Raw genomic sequence first — 12,403 nt, 5'->3', positions numbered from 1 at the left:
GGGGTTAGGGGTCAACTGGCACTCAAAGGTTAAATGAAAGCCCATGCATAATGAAAACGGCTTCCAGATGTCCTTTGGCCCGCTGGTCATTACTTATGTTTTATGACATGCGACTTAGGTTTTATGCCCTCGGCATTTCGCTCTTGCAGAAATCCTGCATAAGTAAACTACAATGGAGGGAGCAGGGTCTTAGCAACTGCTTAGCACTAATCACTGACTAACCACGAATACGCACCTCTGACTAATCCATTCATGCGAATCCCTGCGCCTTTCAGACAATCATCCGCGAAATGAATCGACTGGGAATGATGGTCGATCTGTCCCACGTCTCCAAGGGCACGATGAGGGACGCCCTGGAGGTGAGCGAGGCACCTGTGATATTCTCGCATTCCTCCGCCTACGAGCTGTGCAATACGAGCCGAAACGTCCAGGACGACATCCTGCAGGCGCTGGCCAAGAACGGCGGCCTGGTCATGGTCAACTTCTACTCGAAGTTCCTATCCTGCAGCGACAACTCGACCGTGCACGATGCAGTCGGTAAGTGCTCCCATTTCAAAGTATACTCTTATAATTTTTATCTTATTTGTAAGACAGTTTATCGTTAGTTATTTGAAACATCAATAAAGTAAGAATTCGTCAGTTTCTAACTTTTATTTCGGGAAGTTAAGATCCAATTTCTAATCACTTATGTATCATAGACACTTTTTCAGAAGCTTTTTAGTCACCATAAATATTTATATTTTAAATCTATCGTAAACGTGACATGGCTGTCTGTGAAAAAAATTAACAAGGGTTGTATTATAACTTATATACCTTGTTAGATGCCTTCGAGGGAACTTTGCCCCATCCGAAATCAATCAAAGCCAGTGACTTGGCCGCGGTTGCTCTTTGTTGCGCTGAATCCTGATTGCCGGGCTATTGTTTCAGTTAGTTCATTATTACCTTTTATCTTCTTTTCACTCCCTTCATCCTGTCCCTATTCTGATTTTTGTGGCATTGCTTTTGACGAGCCATCAAAATGGGTCTCGTAATCACTTCCTTGACTCGATGTCTTCTTTTGAATCCCCGCAGATTTCCCACCACTTTTTTTGGCTACACAAGGAAAAATTATCAGTACCAAGATTAGATTATGTTGTTTGTCCATTTCGAATTGATTGAACGTTTTACTGATTTGCTCACTATGTATAAATAAATGATAAATGAACAACGTATACTACATATTTAAAAATTGCATATTAATATTTGTGGTAATAAAAAGCGATTTTCCAAGTGTTTCTCCTGCAATAAGCCCCTCTAATGCCTACTTCTTTCCATTTCTTTGTTTTTCGGTCGACTTGGACACATTTCAAATTTGCGAAAATTTTAATAACGCTGACTTATGACGGCCATACAACAACAATGGCGTCCAACCTGCAACAATGGCCCTTAATGAACTTGACGACGAATGGTAACCCTGCCACCGGATATCCTTCCGCTGACCAACACACTTTCGACACACACAGCGCATATTAATCACATTAAGCGAGTCGCAGGCATCGATCACGTTGGACTGGGCGCCGGCTACGACGGCATTAATTAGTAAGTAAAAGTCATTTATTTCACTTAAATTCGCATTCCTCCGCTCGTCCTCGCCGTAGTCAATATATATATATATATATATGTTACCACCTCCAGGTGGTTTCCCCTCCTCTGGCTGCCAATCTACCTACTGTTTTTTAAGTTATTAATTGATTATATTTAAGGACGAGGACTTAAAATTGGCATATTGCCAGAGCGCGATGGGTGCGGATAGATCGTTATTATTTTACCGCTCATTACGGGCACTTTTCCATTATTTCCCTTTTGTTCTCTCATGTTTTTCGCAAACAATGTGCAATCTGTTTACCGAGATTTTCAAGTTAATTTAATGAGCTCTCAACTTGCATCCAGGTGGCCATTAATAAAAGATTATCAGCCATCGTAAATATGTGGATAAGATACCATAAGATTATGGTAGTCGTTAGTGTATTAAATGGCTGACACTACTTTCGACGATAAATTCGGAAAAAACACTGCAATGAGGACATGCTCCGGAAAACTATGTAGCAAAATATTTAAGTACCGAAAAATCCAGCTAAATTCCATTTGCGAAATCTGGTATTTAAATGAGCTCGCAGCCCAAAGCTGCCAGTAAATCACTTACCAATCAGAATTTGTCCAAAAGTATTTAAAGCCTGTCCCCATTAGCAGGAGCGAAATGTTCATTACCTCGATGAGCCGACCAGTGGCAGAATGTCCTTTTTCCCCAAACTCAGCGTCATCACCATCATCAAGCTCATTCATCTTCATTATCGTTGTAATTATTCCCGTGATGCTGCGGAGAATGCATTTGCATAGATTTCCATTTCATTGCATCGTGAACACAATGCGAAAACAAACAAAATGTTGAGGATGAAATTTTGATAAACCTACCTGGTCGTCCAGTCTCATCTCGCTGGGCTGTTTTTGCATTAAATATTTTGAGGACATGGCCAAAAATGAGCAAAAATGAGCAGGATTCCCATGCAAAAATAACAACAAGGACGACATAAAAATGTCAATGTAAATCAATTTCCACCGAAATGAACTTCATTTTGTTTTGGTCTTTCGGGGCAGCAGCGCGACCACATAAATGTTTTTGAGGTATTTTGGGGCCCAATGAAAACAAGAAAACTGAAATTGGTGTATATGAATATTTATGGGGCAATTGCCGGGGACCGAAATACGAAACAAACATGAGTATGGCACAATAAATAATCTAAAATTCTATGAAATTACCAAATGTCAAATGGCCTTGTTTCCGGTTCGGGTCAAACCGCATGGCTGATATCCTGGGCTGATATTCGGCAAATAACGCGAATTTCCACTTTAAAGGCTCATTGGCTGTCCCCTATGACACCTTCCCATTTTTCGAGGTTGAGGTTTATCTATTCAATTAAATTGTCATTACTTGTGCCGATAATTTGATCGACATATTGAATTGAATTTTAAGTTTTGGCCATCAAAAGCCGCAAATAAGTGCTATTAATTTGGCAACACAAACGCACACACATGCACAATAAACATTCTGCCCACATTCGCATGCAGAACTTGAAAATGGCAAAAGCCAAACTAGGAGAAAAGGACATAAATTGTTTTCCAACCGCAGTCGATTTGGCAAATTTTTGGAAAATCCTTAAATTGTTTTATATTGACTCGGCAGGGTGGCGCGAATGTTTTATAATAATGTTGATAATAATTTAATATAAAGTGCTCTTATAATATTACATGGTTGGCAGTCCATTTAATTGAAAATGATTGTTTTAATAAATATAAATAAATCGGATTTATGGTGCATCACCCTGTTTAATTTGTCCTTACTGGTATTGTGACCCATATTTTTGCTGTTTGTGTCATTGAAACCGTGTTTGGCCTAAACGCCTGCATAGAAAACTAAATTATTATTTATTTGTACAAATTTCTGTTCATAAAATATGATTACCGAGCACTTGAGTGTTCGGCCTGCAAAATGTATATTTATTATTTATTTTCCTATGTGTGCAATCCATTATTTATTTGTTTTCCTCTGTAGCTTGACCCAATGCGACTTTATTACGCCCAGAGTTTGTTTGCCGTGGACTCTGCCTCTGGACAGCTTAGCCAATTTATTTTGTATGTAGTGCACGAAAATTTAATTTAATTGTGATTAGAAATTTTTTCAAATATATGTTTTATGCGGAAGCATTATTCCAAAATGTATAACTCATATTTCGACAAAAAAGCTAATGCACTGAGATTCCTTCTTCTAATTTTAGTACGCCCAAAGGACTGGAGGATGTGTCTTCATATCCGACTCTATTTGCCGAACTCCTTGGCGGCGGCTGGACAATTGACGAGCTGACGAAGCTGGCAGGCGGCAATTTCCTCAGGGTCATGCAGCAGGTGGAAAAGCTGAGGGATGACAAAAAGGCAGCGGGCGTGAAACCCTTCGAGGATCATCCGAACTTCCGCACGGACGACCCGTACAACTGTACGTCCAGCTAATTGAGCAGCGGATCCAAACACACCGAGGTTGTACCGGAAATGCCGGGGATGTACCCAAAATCGTAGGAGAAATCGATTGAACTGCTGCTTCAGATGTATAGTGGATAGACCTATGTAGCAAATTTAAAGGAACGTAAATTAAACTAATGATATAGATACCTACGATTCGTATAAGCTTTAAATACATATTTTTAAGATACGTAAACATTTGAATGCCTGATTATTTGGCTTGGGAAGTAACTTCCTCGATCTTTCCCTTTGGTAATCGAATCGAATTTCTTTTCATTTTATGACAATCTACAGACTGCCAAGGAAGAACACACCTACTTATAAATTGCACCAGAGTCCCACACAAAATTAACGTAACACTAAGTTATTTCCTACCTCGAATCCATATAGAAACCAGACTTTGTTAGCTCATCTCCAACTGGACCAACAAACACTCCACTTCTCTTCTGTGAACTTTCAATTATTTCACTAATTTACATGAGAACTACATATCAAGCATGTATTAAGCTAAGATATTTAATTAACAAAGTATTTGATTTAGCATTAAATCCAATGCGAATACTTATGAGTGGGAAAGCATACACTTATAAACAATGAGTAAAGTAATTAAATACTTTAGTTCCAGCGAGGGCGGGACGTAAATGAAATGTTTAGTTAAATTTTTAAGCAGTTCGAGGGCGTCGAAACTGAATGAATAAATAGCGTAATGAATACTAAATTAGTTCGTAAGCAACGTGTAGACGTGGCACTGCCTGCTACACGAACACTGTACATAGATTCCGATCACAATAAGTATAGCAAAAATTCATAATGATATAGAAGTTTTGCAGCATATAGTACATACATACATACTACATTCGTTTTCACCTACCAGATACACAGATACATAGATCTCTCAGTCAGTCTCTCTGTACCTTCTAAATAAAAAGATGGAAATATAGAAAAATGCGCTTAGCCTAAGTAAACAAATTATACATACTAAACCAATATTGCAAGCCGAAAAACCGAAAAATGTAAAACCGAAAAACCGAAAACCCAAGACAAAATCAATAATTGTACATTTTCTAAACCGAAACCGAATAATAAATTGTAAACACCTTTATAACGATTGATAGCATGAGAATCTACTGTTACGTTTTGTACGATTTTGTATGTGTATATAGCATTTTTACCTATACGCTAATTTGTATGGTCATTATATAGTTTTCTAGCAAGCGATTCGAGCGTATTATACTGTACTGGTCTGATGAGCAGATTTGTTGGTAATCATGTAGCTATAAGTCTGGCCTGGAAGGTCGCAAAATAAATATCTGTAAAGTTTATACATATACGAATATGCCTAGATCTAGAAATAAAAACCGACTAGCATAGAACAACATGCATATATACACTACAACTCGATTCTCAAAATGTCTTACACTTATTTGATCTCTTTCTCAGTTTGAAATTGAACAGAAACAAACACACAATCTCAGACATGCATATGTAAAACCAAATTGTAGTTAAAAACTTGAAAATGGTAAAATGTTTAGCGAATAAAACTCTAAAGGCAAACCAACTGCAGTAAATATAAAACCAATTAAGGAAAATAATAAATTGTTTTATTGCTGGAACACGTGGAATGGTGGAATGTGGAACTTAAGGGGGTTCTTAATTTATTTATTTTTTCGGTTTTTATAGGTGAATTCTAAAAAATAACAAGAGAGTCGAGTTCCCCGACTATCAGATACCCGTTACTCCGCTAGTGTGAATGCGAACGCAAAATTTCATCATTTTTCTGGGATATACATAGATAGATATTGGGGAATAAAATGAGTAAAAAATTTGAAATTTGTTAAAAGTGGTTTTAGAGCGTTAGAGTGGGCGTGCCAAAAGCTTTTTGCAAGTCGACAGAAATTTACATGATCAATAAAATTATGAAAAAATATCCAACAATTTTCAAAAATGTGGAGGTCAGATTTGGGCGGTTTTAGGATGTTAGAGTGGGCTTTGCAAAAAGGTTTTTGGCAAATCGATAGAAATTTGCAAGGTTAATAAAATTATAAAAAAAAATTATCAAAAATAAATAATAATTTTGTGGACGTCGAAGTTTTGGACGATTTTAGGGCGTTAGAGTGGGCTTGGCAACATGTGTCAATAAACTTGTGCTGAGTCTATGTCTCCAGAATCTGTATGCTGAATCTCAACCCTCTAGCTTTTATAGCTCCTTATACGGACAGTCGGACATGACCAGATCGACTCGGCTATTGATCTTGATGAAGAATATATATATATATATATACAGTCGGCGGAATAAATCGACGGGATAAGCCGACGGTACATGGCGCGACAAGTCACGGTATGTCAAAAACTTTTTAATTTTATGAATTTTTTATGCGAAAAATTCCATTAAAATGTTATCCACAGTTTTCGGGGAGTTTGAATTTTTCTGTTACGACACGTTTTTACATTCATTGTGTTCGAAGCTGTGCTAGATAAATAACAGCCAACGTACATACATGTAATCGCTGATAAAAAATCGTATTAAATAACCATGTGGGATTTATTGATTAAACATCTGGTGAAGTTAACTTATTGGGGTGCTAGCTTTATCATTTTAAGAATTTTTTTCATAGATTCCATTTAAGTTAATTTAAATGAATTCGTAGCCTTCATTCAAACCCATCCTTGAAAAATACCAAATCGTCTATCGTCTATAAAGACACTTGTAAACGGTCACATTGATATAACGGCAAGACCATATGTTATTTTATTTGCGATGGTCACACAGAAAAGTTGCAACCAAATATCGTTTTGGAATTTTTTACAAGGAACTCAAAAAGGAACAGCCAGTGCATGATTAGGAATTTGAGCGCCTCAAAGACCCACAGCCAGATCGAATGGCGTCCGAAGAGCGGGATGGGGATGTCCTGCTCCAGTTGCATCCCGAGGAAGTCGTGGAAACTGACCCACAGCTGCCCGAGGAAATCGAGCGCTGTTCTGGACTAGATTATAACGATTTTTTCTGGCGCTACATGCACAAGAACATACCGGTCATCATAGCCAATGTGTCTAACGACTGGGAGTGCCAGAACTGGACTGTAGGCCAGTCCAGTCCAGAGTCGCGGGATCTCAACTCCAATCCGAGTGCATCTTCCATCAACTTTGACTACCTCAAAACCAAGATCAGCGATGGCCCGGTTCCAGTTGCCAATTGCAATTCGTCGTACTTCAATAGTCACACCAAACTGGAGCTCAACTTCCACGACTACCTGGCCAAGTGGAGGAGTAGCATCGAAAGTCAATCGTCAGCAGCGTGGACGTCGGCGGAAGTGAATAGTAATGTGGCTCCCGCGAGCGGGGACAATCTCTACCTCAAGGACTGGCATCTGGCTGCCCAAATGCCGGGCTATAACTTCTACAAGGTGCCTAAATACTTTGCCTCCGACTGGCTCAACGAACAACTGATTCAGCAGGGGAAAGACGACTATCGATTCGTCTATATGGGGCCCAAGAACTCATGGTCTATTTTGATGCCTTACCTGGTTTTCTCATGCTAAATTACCTTCCATTCTAGGACCTCCTATCATGCGGACGTGTTTGGCTCCTTCAGTTGGTCCACCAATATAGTGGGCCTTAAGAAATGGCTGATAATGCCGCCGGGAGAAGAACTCAAACTCAACGATCGCTTGGGAAACCTGCCCTTTAGTATAGACGAGAAAATGCTGGATGAGCACAACGTGCGATATTACACCATTAATCAGCGGGCCAATGAAGCTGTTTTCGTGCCCAGTGGCTGGTTTCATCAGGTGTGGAACCTAACAGACACCATATCCGTCAATCACAACTGGTTCAATGGCTGCAACATATCCATGGTCTGGCAAAACCTTAAGAACAACCTGAAGGCCGTTTGCAATGAGATCTCCGACTGCCAGCAGATGGACAACTTTGAGGCCCACTGCCAGACAATGCTGAGGGCCAGCTTTGGTATCAACTACCTCGATTTTATAGAACTACTGGAGTTTATAGCCGCTCGCCGATTGGCAGAGGGAACCGTAGCCACCAAATTTTTACTATTCGATAGTTACACAATGAACGATTATCATGTGCAATACGATCTCGAGTGCTTATGGAAGATCACCCGGACTCTAACAGAGGATCCGACTATCCAGTGTAGTCCCCTCCAATTAGAAGATCGCTGCCAGGGATTGCTCGCTCGTTTAGAGTTTTAGAATAAGCACAGCTCAAATGCCTCGGCATATTTTTATACCAATACTTGTATTCATATACAACCGAAAGTCGTAATATTTTAATACAGACATTTAAACACCAATTACTCGCCCTCGGGCCATGTGAACTGCCCACCGGTGGGTTCCGTCCTTAGCCAGTAGCATTGATCGATGACCTGGAATCCCAGTTTGCTGAACATCTCCGATGACGGCTTATTCGAGGGGCCCACGAGAGCCATTACATCGTGACCTTGGACGGCTAGGCGGTATGCTATTTCCCTAGTCACCACACTGCCAAATCCGCGTCGCTTGTGTGTATCTTTGACTTGCAGGGCGCCCAAGTAGCCGCCTTGTAACCTACAGATTTCGATATCAGGTAATGTGTCTTTATAAAAATACATTCGTCTTACCTAATGCACCAGGCAACTAGTTCCTGGGTGTCTTCCTGGTACAATCCAACACTGACGCACAGGCGAATCTGCCTTTCTACGAAGAACAAAGATCCCTCATGATGATTGGGCCACTCTGCGTTAACCAATGGAGCATCTGCCACACTCAACGACTTTAAAACAAATCCAGATGGAGGTCTACAAGACTTAGATCATATAAAACTCGTTATGTTAAATGGATTATTATTTCTTACTCGACTTTCAGCTTGAGAGCGTCGTTGGCTTTCATAAAAAACAAATTCGTGCAGTCCCTGTACACCAGATTCAACTTTTTGGACTCCACCAGACTATCCAGGGCACCAATGTGTCTGGAGGGTATAGAACTGCATTTCAAACCCGACGACCAGTCCAGTAAATCCAGAGCTTTTCCAACAAGGCCGTTCGTGTTGTTCAAGCAACCTACGAATAGTTGATAGCGATCCTAAGAGAGGGCCGCCTCTCTTAGTGAGTTGCAGTCTATACATATATGTAGAACTCACCACTATAACAAAAAGACCTTCATCTCTGGCTTGTTTTGCATCCAATGTGTACATCTTAATATTCCTCATATGGGGCTGTTTTTTCAGAAATTCCACAAAGTTATCAAGGCAGTAGTATTCCTGGCAATATTTTGGCCAGTTTTGCTTGTAGAGCTGTTGGAACTCCTGGATATCTTTCAGCCCAATAACTTCTAATCGAGTACCCATATTGGTCGAGCGAAACAATCTTCCCCTTCGAGCGACCGAGTGAAAATGGCTCATTTGATTGTTGTTTGGGTGACTCAATCAAGCAGCTTGTCTATTTCTCTTCATGCAATCTCTTCAAATCGTTAGATTCTCTTACGTGTGGTTTTCTTATGGCCAGCCAGTACATTTTTTGCCAGCTGCTAAAACTTATCAGCTTTAATAATTTAAATCTACAAAAAAAATAACATTTACAGATAAACAAGTCCTTAATCTTATCGAACTCCTTTTGGCGGCTCCGTCATCAGCCAGTGACACTGGTCGTTGATTTTAAAGCCCAGTTTGGTGAACAGGCCCAAGGATGCCTTGTTTTCCGGAACCACTTCGGTGATTGTATCGCGTCCCAGCAGAGCCTCTTGTCTCGCAAATTCCTTCACAATCAGTTGGCCGAAGCCTCTGCGTTTGTAGGTCGTCTTGACCTGAAGGACTGCCAATAAGCCATCTGGAGCCCTGCGAAGTAATAGTAATTGAGAATTTATTTCTAATAGCATGAATTTCTTTCTGTGTCATACAGAATTTGACGGCGGACCACGGAAAGGGAATCCGGCTCACTCCATTCCCATTGATCATTAATCACCTGAGCATCGTCTATATCTACCGGCTTAAGGGAAAATCCGGCTGGAGGTCTGTTAAAGTTTAGAGCGGTTTATTAGGCACATGCACTATATATATTTTTGGATGAACTTACTCTACTTGAAAAAGCAGGGCTTCCTCTTTGCTCAAGACCAGGGAAAGTGTTACACAGTCGAGATCTAGTTTCAGATTCTTCGCTTGAATAATGTCGTTGGCAACATTGAAATACCTTTTTGGCATTGAGGCGAACTGTTCGCCTCCATAGAGCTTAAACTTGAGTAAGGACTCCTTGAAAAGGCTTTCTGATTGTTCAGCTTCCAGGAAGCCCACAAATATCTGATAGTGATCCTTAACGATCCACATAAAAATTAAATAAAAGATCGCACAACCACCAACCGCATTCATACCACGATCACAAATATTCCGAGCTCTAGATTGGGAAGAGCATAGACTTGCACATCCTTCAGCTGATCGTCCTTTTTATATAGCTCCAGAAACGTGTCCAGGCAGTAGTACTCCTTGCAGTATTTTGGCCATTCCCGGGTGAAAACACGCTTCAGATCACCCAACTGCTGAACGCCGACCTGCTGCAGACGATCCATTTCGAAAACTGATCCCTGGCAACTAGACGGTGATTCAATTTATACACTGAGATAGCAGGGCACCTTCTAGATATTTTGCATATTAGCCGCTGTAGACTTTGCTGTATCTCTATTTGCTGTCTGGGCCTATTCCCTGCCGGATCAAGATATCCGAAAGCCTTTTGGCTTGAATGTGATCAGAATCATTTGCTAAGTGGCAGTTAAAACTGAGTCAGCAATGGGGAATTGTGAAAATATTTAGCTGGCTAAAAGCTAGCTCTCAACTGACTGCACACTTACTTCAAGCGAAACAACCTTTCCGATCAAATATCCAAATAGAAGTGCAGCTCGTCAAGCATCATCTGTACTTAGTTTGAAGAATATATTTCTTAAGGTTACAACTACAAAGGTATATAAGGTATACAAACAATTCATTTGTAAGCAATTTCTGGCCAATAATACTAACGGTGTGGGCCCTATTCGTCGCAGGGCCAAGATATCTGGCCTCCTGCTGCTGGCTTAATCATGCTCCAGTAGTAGTGTTCGTCCTGGATCAACCTGAAGTTGAGTTTCTCAAACACACGACAGGCAGCACTGTTGTTTATATTGACCAAAGCCGTAATATCCTGCTGTAGATCCGTTGCGATTGCTTTGGAAATGGCGGCGGCCACAACTAGGCCCAAACCACGACGTTGGTGGGTTGGGAGCACTTCCAAAGCACCGAGGAATCCACTTTGCAGTCTGTAAGACTTGGTTAAAGATACAATACAATTCAGAATTCATTTTCTTAGTACCTCAAGCACCAAGCACATAATGAACCCAACTCCTTCTCATACAATCCCACATTGGTATTGTATGTTATAAGCATCTGGATGAGCTTCAGCGAGCCGGGATGTCGAGCTGACCAAAGATCGTTAATAAGATCTGCATGTTCCAGCCGCACTTTGTCCAGGAAATAACCATCCGGGCACTGTATCTGCAGTCTCTCTGCCTCCTCACGGTTCAGGATGTACATAATGGTATTCATTTCTCGATCCATGTTGAGCCCGAGGTCCAGAGCCAGCTGCTTGTAGATCTTGTGATGGATCTCATGGATAGCACTGACTTTAAATCCTCTCGACCAATCCAATTGTTTCAGCGCAACTTCCAAATCGGTTTTTTGCTTGCTCAAGTTACTGAAGAATAGTTGATAACGATGCTGAAATGATAAGTGTTCAATGATTATACTCAATAGTTCGTAAGAACGTTTCCACAGACCACCAGTATAAACAATCCATCGCTCCTCCAATCATTATCCAAAGTATAGAAGTTAAGGTGTTTCAACGTCGGGTTTTGATCCATCCATCGCAAGTAGTTGTCCAGCCAGAAGTAGCCGACACAGTTGCTGGGCCAATCCTTCAGATACAGTATCTGCAGATCCTTGAGATTGGCCACATCCGTGATTCTCGTCAGCTGTCCCACAGTTGCCATGCCGAAGAGAACTTCTTGACTGTTTATTGCCACCGGCTTACTTGTTTTTATTTGCTTGTTGATAAGCTCGGAGAGAATTGTTATACCCTTGTAAAGGTATCACGATTTAATGCCACCATTTTAAACCTAATAAATATATGAAAGTAATCGCGGCTATGAGCTCATTATTCCTGTGCTGTTTAATATTTTGCTTAGAATAATAATTTTCCATCATGAATTTAATATAATAATAATATTTTTGGGATTTATTGTGTAAAAAGGAATGTGTAATATAGTCAAGAGTATTTATATGTTCGTCTATCTTTAGTTTTTATTAGAACATGATTGTAAGACCTGATCGCAAAAATGAA

The 12,403-nt window shown here is 40.4% G+C and overlaps 5 protein-coding genes across 8 annotated transcripts in view, besides 1 other annotated feature; 2 read left to right on the top strand and 3 right to left on the bottom strand.

Moving 5' to 3' along the window:
• CG42750 (uncharacterized protein) overlaps positions 1-5,659 on the top strand; it is a 115,960-nt gene extending 110,301 nt beyond the window's left edge. The window contains exons 14-16 of one of the 2 annotated variants that reach the window (NM_001299103.1): positions 276-537; positions 1,503-1,578; positions 3,813-5,659. In NM_001299103.1, coding sequence (NP_001286032.1) covers positions 276-537; positions 1,503-1,578; positions 3,813-4,041 — 567 coding nt within the window. In that variant the 3' untranslated portion in view covers positions 4,042-5,659. The remainder of the gene's footprint in view (positions 1-275; positions 538-1,502; positions 1,579-3,812) is intronic. The other variant, NM_165245.4, reaches the window with a different exon arrangement.
• A 95-nt stretch (positions 5,660-5,754) lies between these two features.
• Positions 5,755-6,332: a mobile genetic element.
• JMJD4 (Jumonji domain containing 4) lies at positions 6,198-8,360 on the top strand. Of its 2 annotated transcripts, NM_001299102.1 has the most exons (3): positions 6,198-6,388; positions 6,457-7,552; positions 7,607-8,360. In NM_001299102.1, the coding sequence occupies exons 2-3, from the start codon at positions 6,930-6,932 to the stop codon at positions 8,259-8,261; spliced, it is 1,278 nt and encodes a 425-aa protein (NP_001286031.1). In that variant the 5' UTR covers positions 6,198-6,388; positions 6,457-6,929; the 3' UTR covers positions 8,262-8,360. The 2 variants fall into 2 exon arrangements, with proteins under 2 accessions (NP_001286031.1, NP_609870.1); NM_136026.4 differs by lacking the exon at positions 6,198-6,388 and having other exon boundaries at positions 6,790-7,552.
• CG5783 (uncharacterized protein) lies at positions 8,308-9,427 on the bottom strand. The gene is made up of 4 exons (NM_136025.1): positions 9,187-9,427; positions 8,902-9,128; positions 8,669-8,845; positions 8,308-8,615 (listed from the first exon to the last, which is right to left on the bottom strand). Exons 1-4 carry the CDS (start codon positions 9,391-9,393, stop codon positions 8,363-8,365), a joined length of 864 nt encoding a protein of 287 aa, NP_609869.1. The 5' UTR covers positions 9,394-9,427; the 3' UTR covers positions 8,308-8,362.
• Positions 9,428-9,527: 100 nt separating this feature from the next.
• Positions 9,528-10,619, bottom strand: CG15155 (uncharacterized protein). Of its 2 annotated transcripts, none has more exons than NM_136024.4 (4): positions 10,410-10,619; positions 10,118-10,350; positions 9,942-10,055; positions 9,528-9,879 (listed from the first exon to the last, which is right to left on the bottom strand). In NM_136024.4, the coding sequence occupies exons 1-4, from the start codon at positions 10,602-10,604 to the stop codon at positions 9,645-9,647; spliced, it is 777 nt and encodes a 258-aa protein (NP_609868.1). In that variant the 5' UTR covers positions 10,605-10,619; the 3' UTR covers positions 9,528-9,644. The 2 variants fall into 2 exon arrangements, with proteins under 2 accessions (NP_609868.1, NP_001260536.1); NM_001273607.2 differs by having other exon boundaries at positions 10,413-10,619.
• Positions 10,620-10,953: 334 nt separating this feature from the next.
• CG17681 (uncharacterized protein) lies at positions 10,954-12,347 on the bottom strand. Its single transcript, NM_165244.3, has 3 exons — positions 11,841-12,347; positions 11,378-11,781; positions 10,954-11,324 (listed from the first exon to the last, which is right to left on the bottom strand). Exons 1-3 carry the CDS (start codon positions 12,051-12,053, stop codon positions 11,060-11,062), a joined length of 882 nt encoding a protein of 293 aa, NP_724098.2. The 5' UTR covers positions 12,054-12,347; the 3' UTR covers positions 10,954-11,059.
• Positions 12,348-12,403: the final 56 nt, after the last annotated feature.

Source organism: Drosophila melanogaster, chromosome 2L (assembly GCF_000001215.4).
Source record: "Drosophila melanogaster chromosome 2L".
Taxonomy (NCBI): domain Eukaryota; kingdom Metazoa; phylum Arthropoda; class Insecta; order Diptera; family Drosophilidae; genus Drosophila; species Drosophila melanogaster.
Note: the sequence above shows the minus strand (reverse complement) of the source record. Positions and strands in the feature narration are given on the sequence as shown.

Bases quoted from the DNA above. Each gene is read 5' to 3' on its own strand.
- CG17681 (NM_165244.3), bottom strand. From the start codon at position 12,053: ATGGCAACTGTGGGACAGCTGACGAGAATCACGGATGTGGCCAATCTC. The intron at 11,782-11,840 runs GTCTGTGGAAAC...TTATCATTTCAG, and splicing joins ATGGATTGTTTATACTGGTG to CATCGTTATCAACTATTCTT. The intron at 11,325-11,377 runs GTACTAAGAAAA...CAAGTCTTACAG, and splicing joins TTATGTGCTTGGTGCTTGAG to ACTGCAAAGTGGATTCCTCG.
- CG15155 (NM_136024.4), bottom strand. From the start codon at position 10,604: ATGGATCGTCTGCAGCAGGTCGGCGTTCAGCAGTTGGGTGATCTGAAG. The intron at 10,056-10,117 runs GTAAGTTCATCC...AAACTTTAACAG, and splicing joins GCCCTGCTTTTTCAAGTAGA to ACCTCCAGCCGGATTTTCCC. The intron at 9,880-9,941 runs GTATGACACAGA...ATTACTTCGCAG, and splicing joins GTGGTCCGCCGTCAAATTCT to GGCTCCAGATGGCTTATTGG.
- CG5783 (NM_136025.1), bottom strand. From the start codon at position 9,393: ATGGGTACTCGATTAGAAGTTATTGGGCTGAAAGATATCCAGGAGTTC. The intron at 8,846-8,901 runs GTAAGAAATAAT...TAAGTCTTGTAG, and splicing joins GCTCTCAAGCTGAAAGTCGA to ACCTCCATCTGGATTTGTTT. The intron at 8,616-8,668 runs GTAAGACGAATG...CGAAATCTGTAG, and splicing joins CTAGTTGCCTGGTGCATTAG to GTTACAAGGCGGCTACTTGG.
- JMJD4 (NM_001299102.1), top strand. From the start codon at position 6,930: ATGGCGTCCGAAGAGCGGGATGGGGATGTCCTGCTCCAGTTGCATCCC. The intron at 7,553-7,606 runs GTCTATTTTGAT...CTTCCATTCTAG, and splicing joins ATGGGGCCCAAGAACTCATG to GACCTCCTATCATGCGGACG.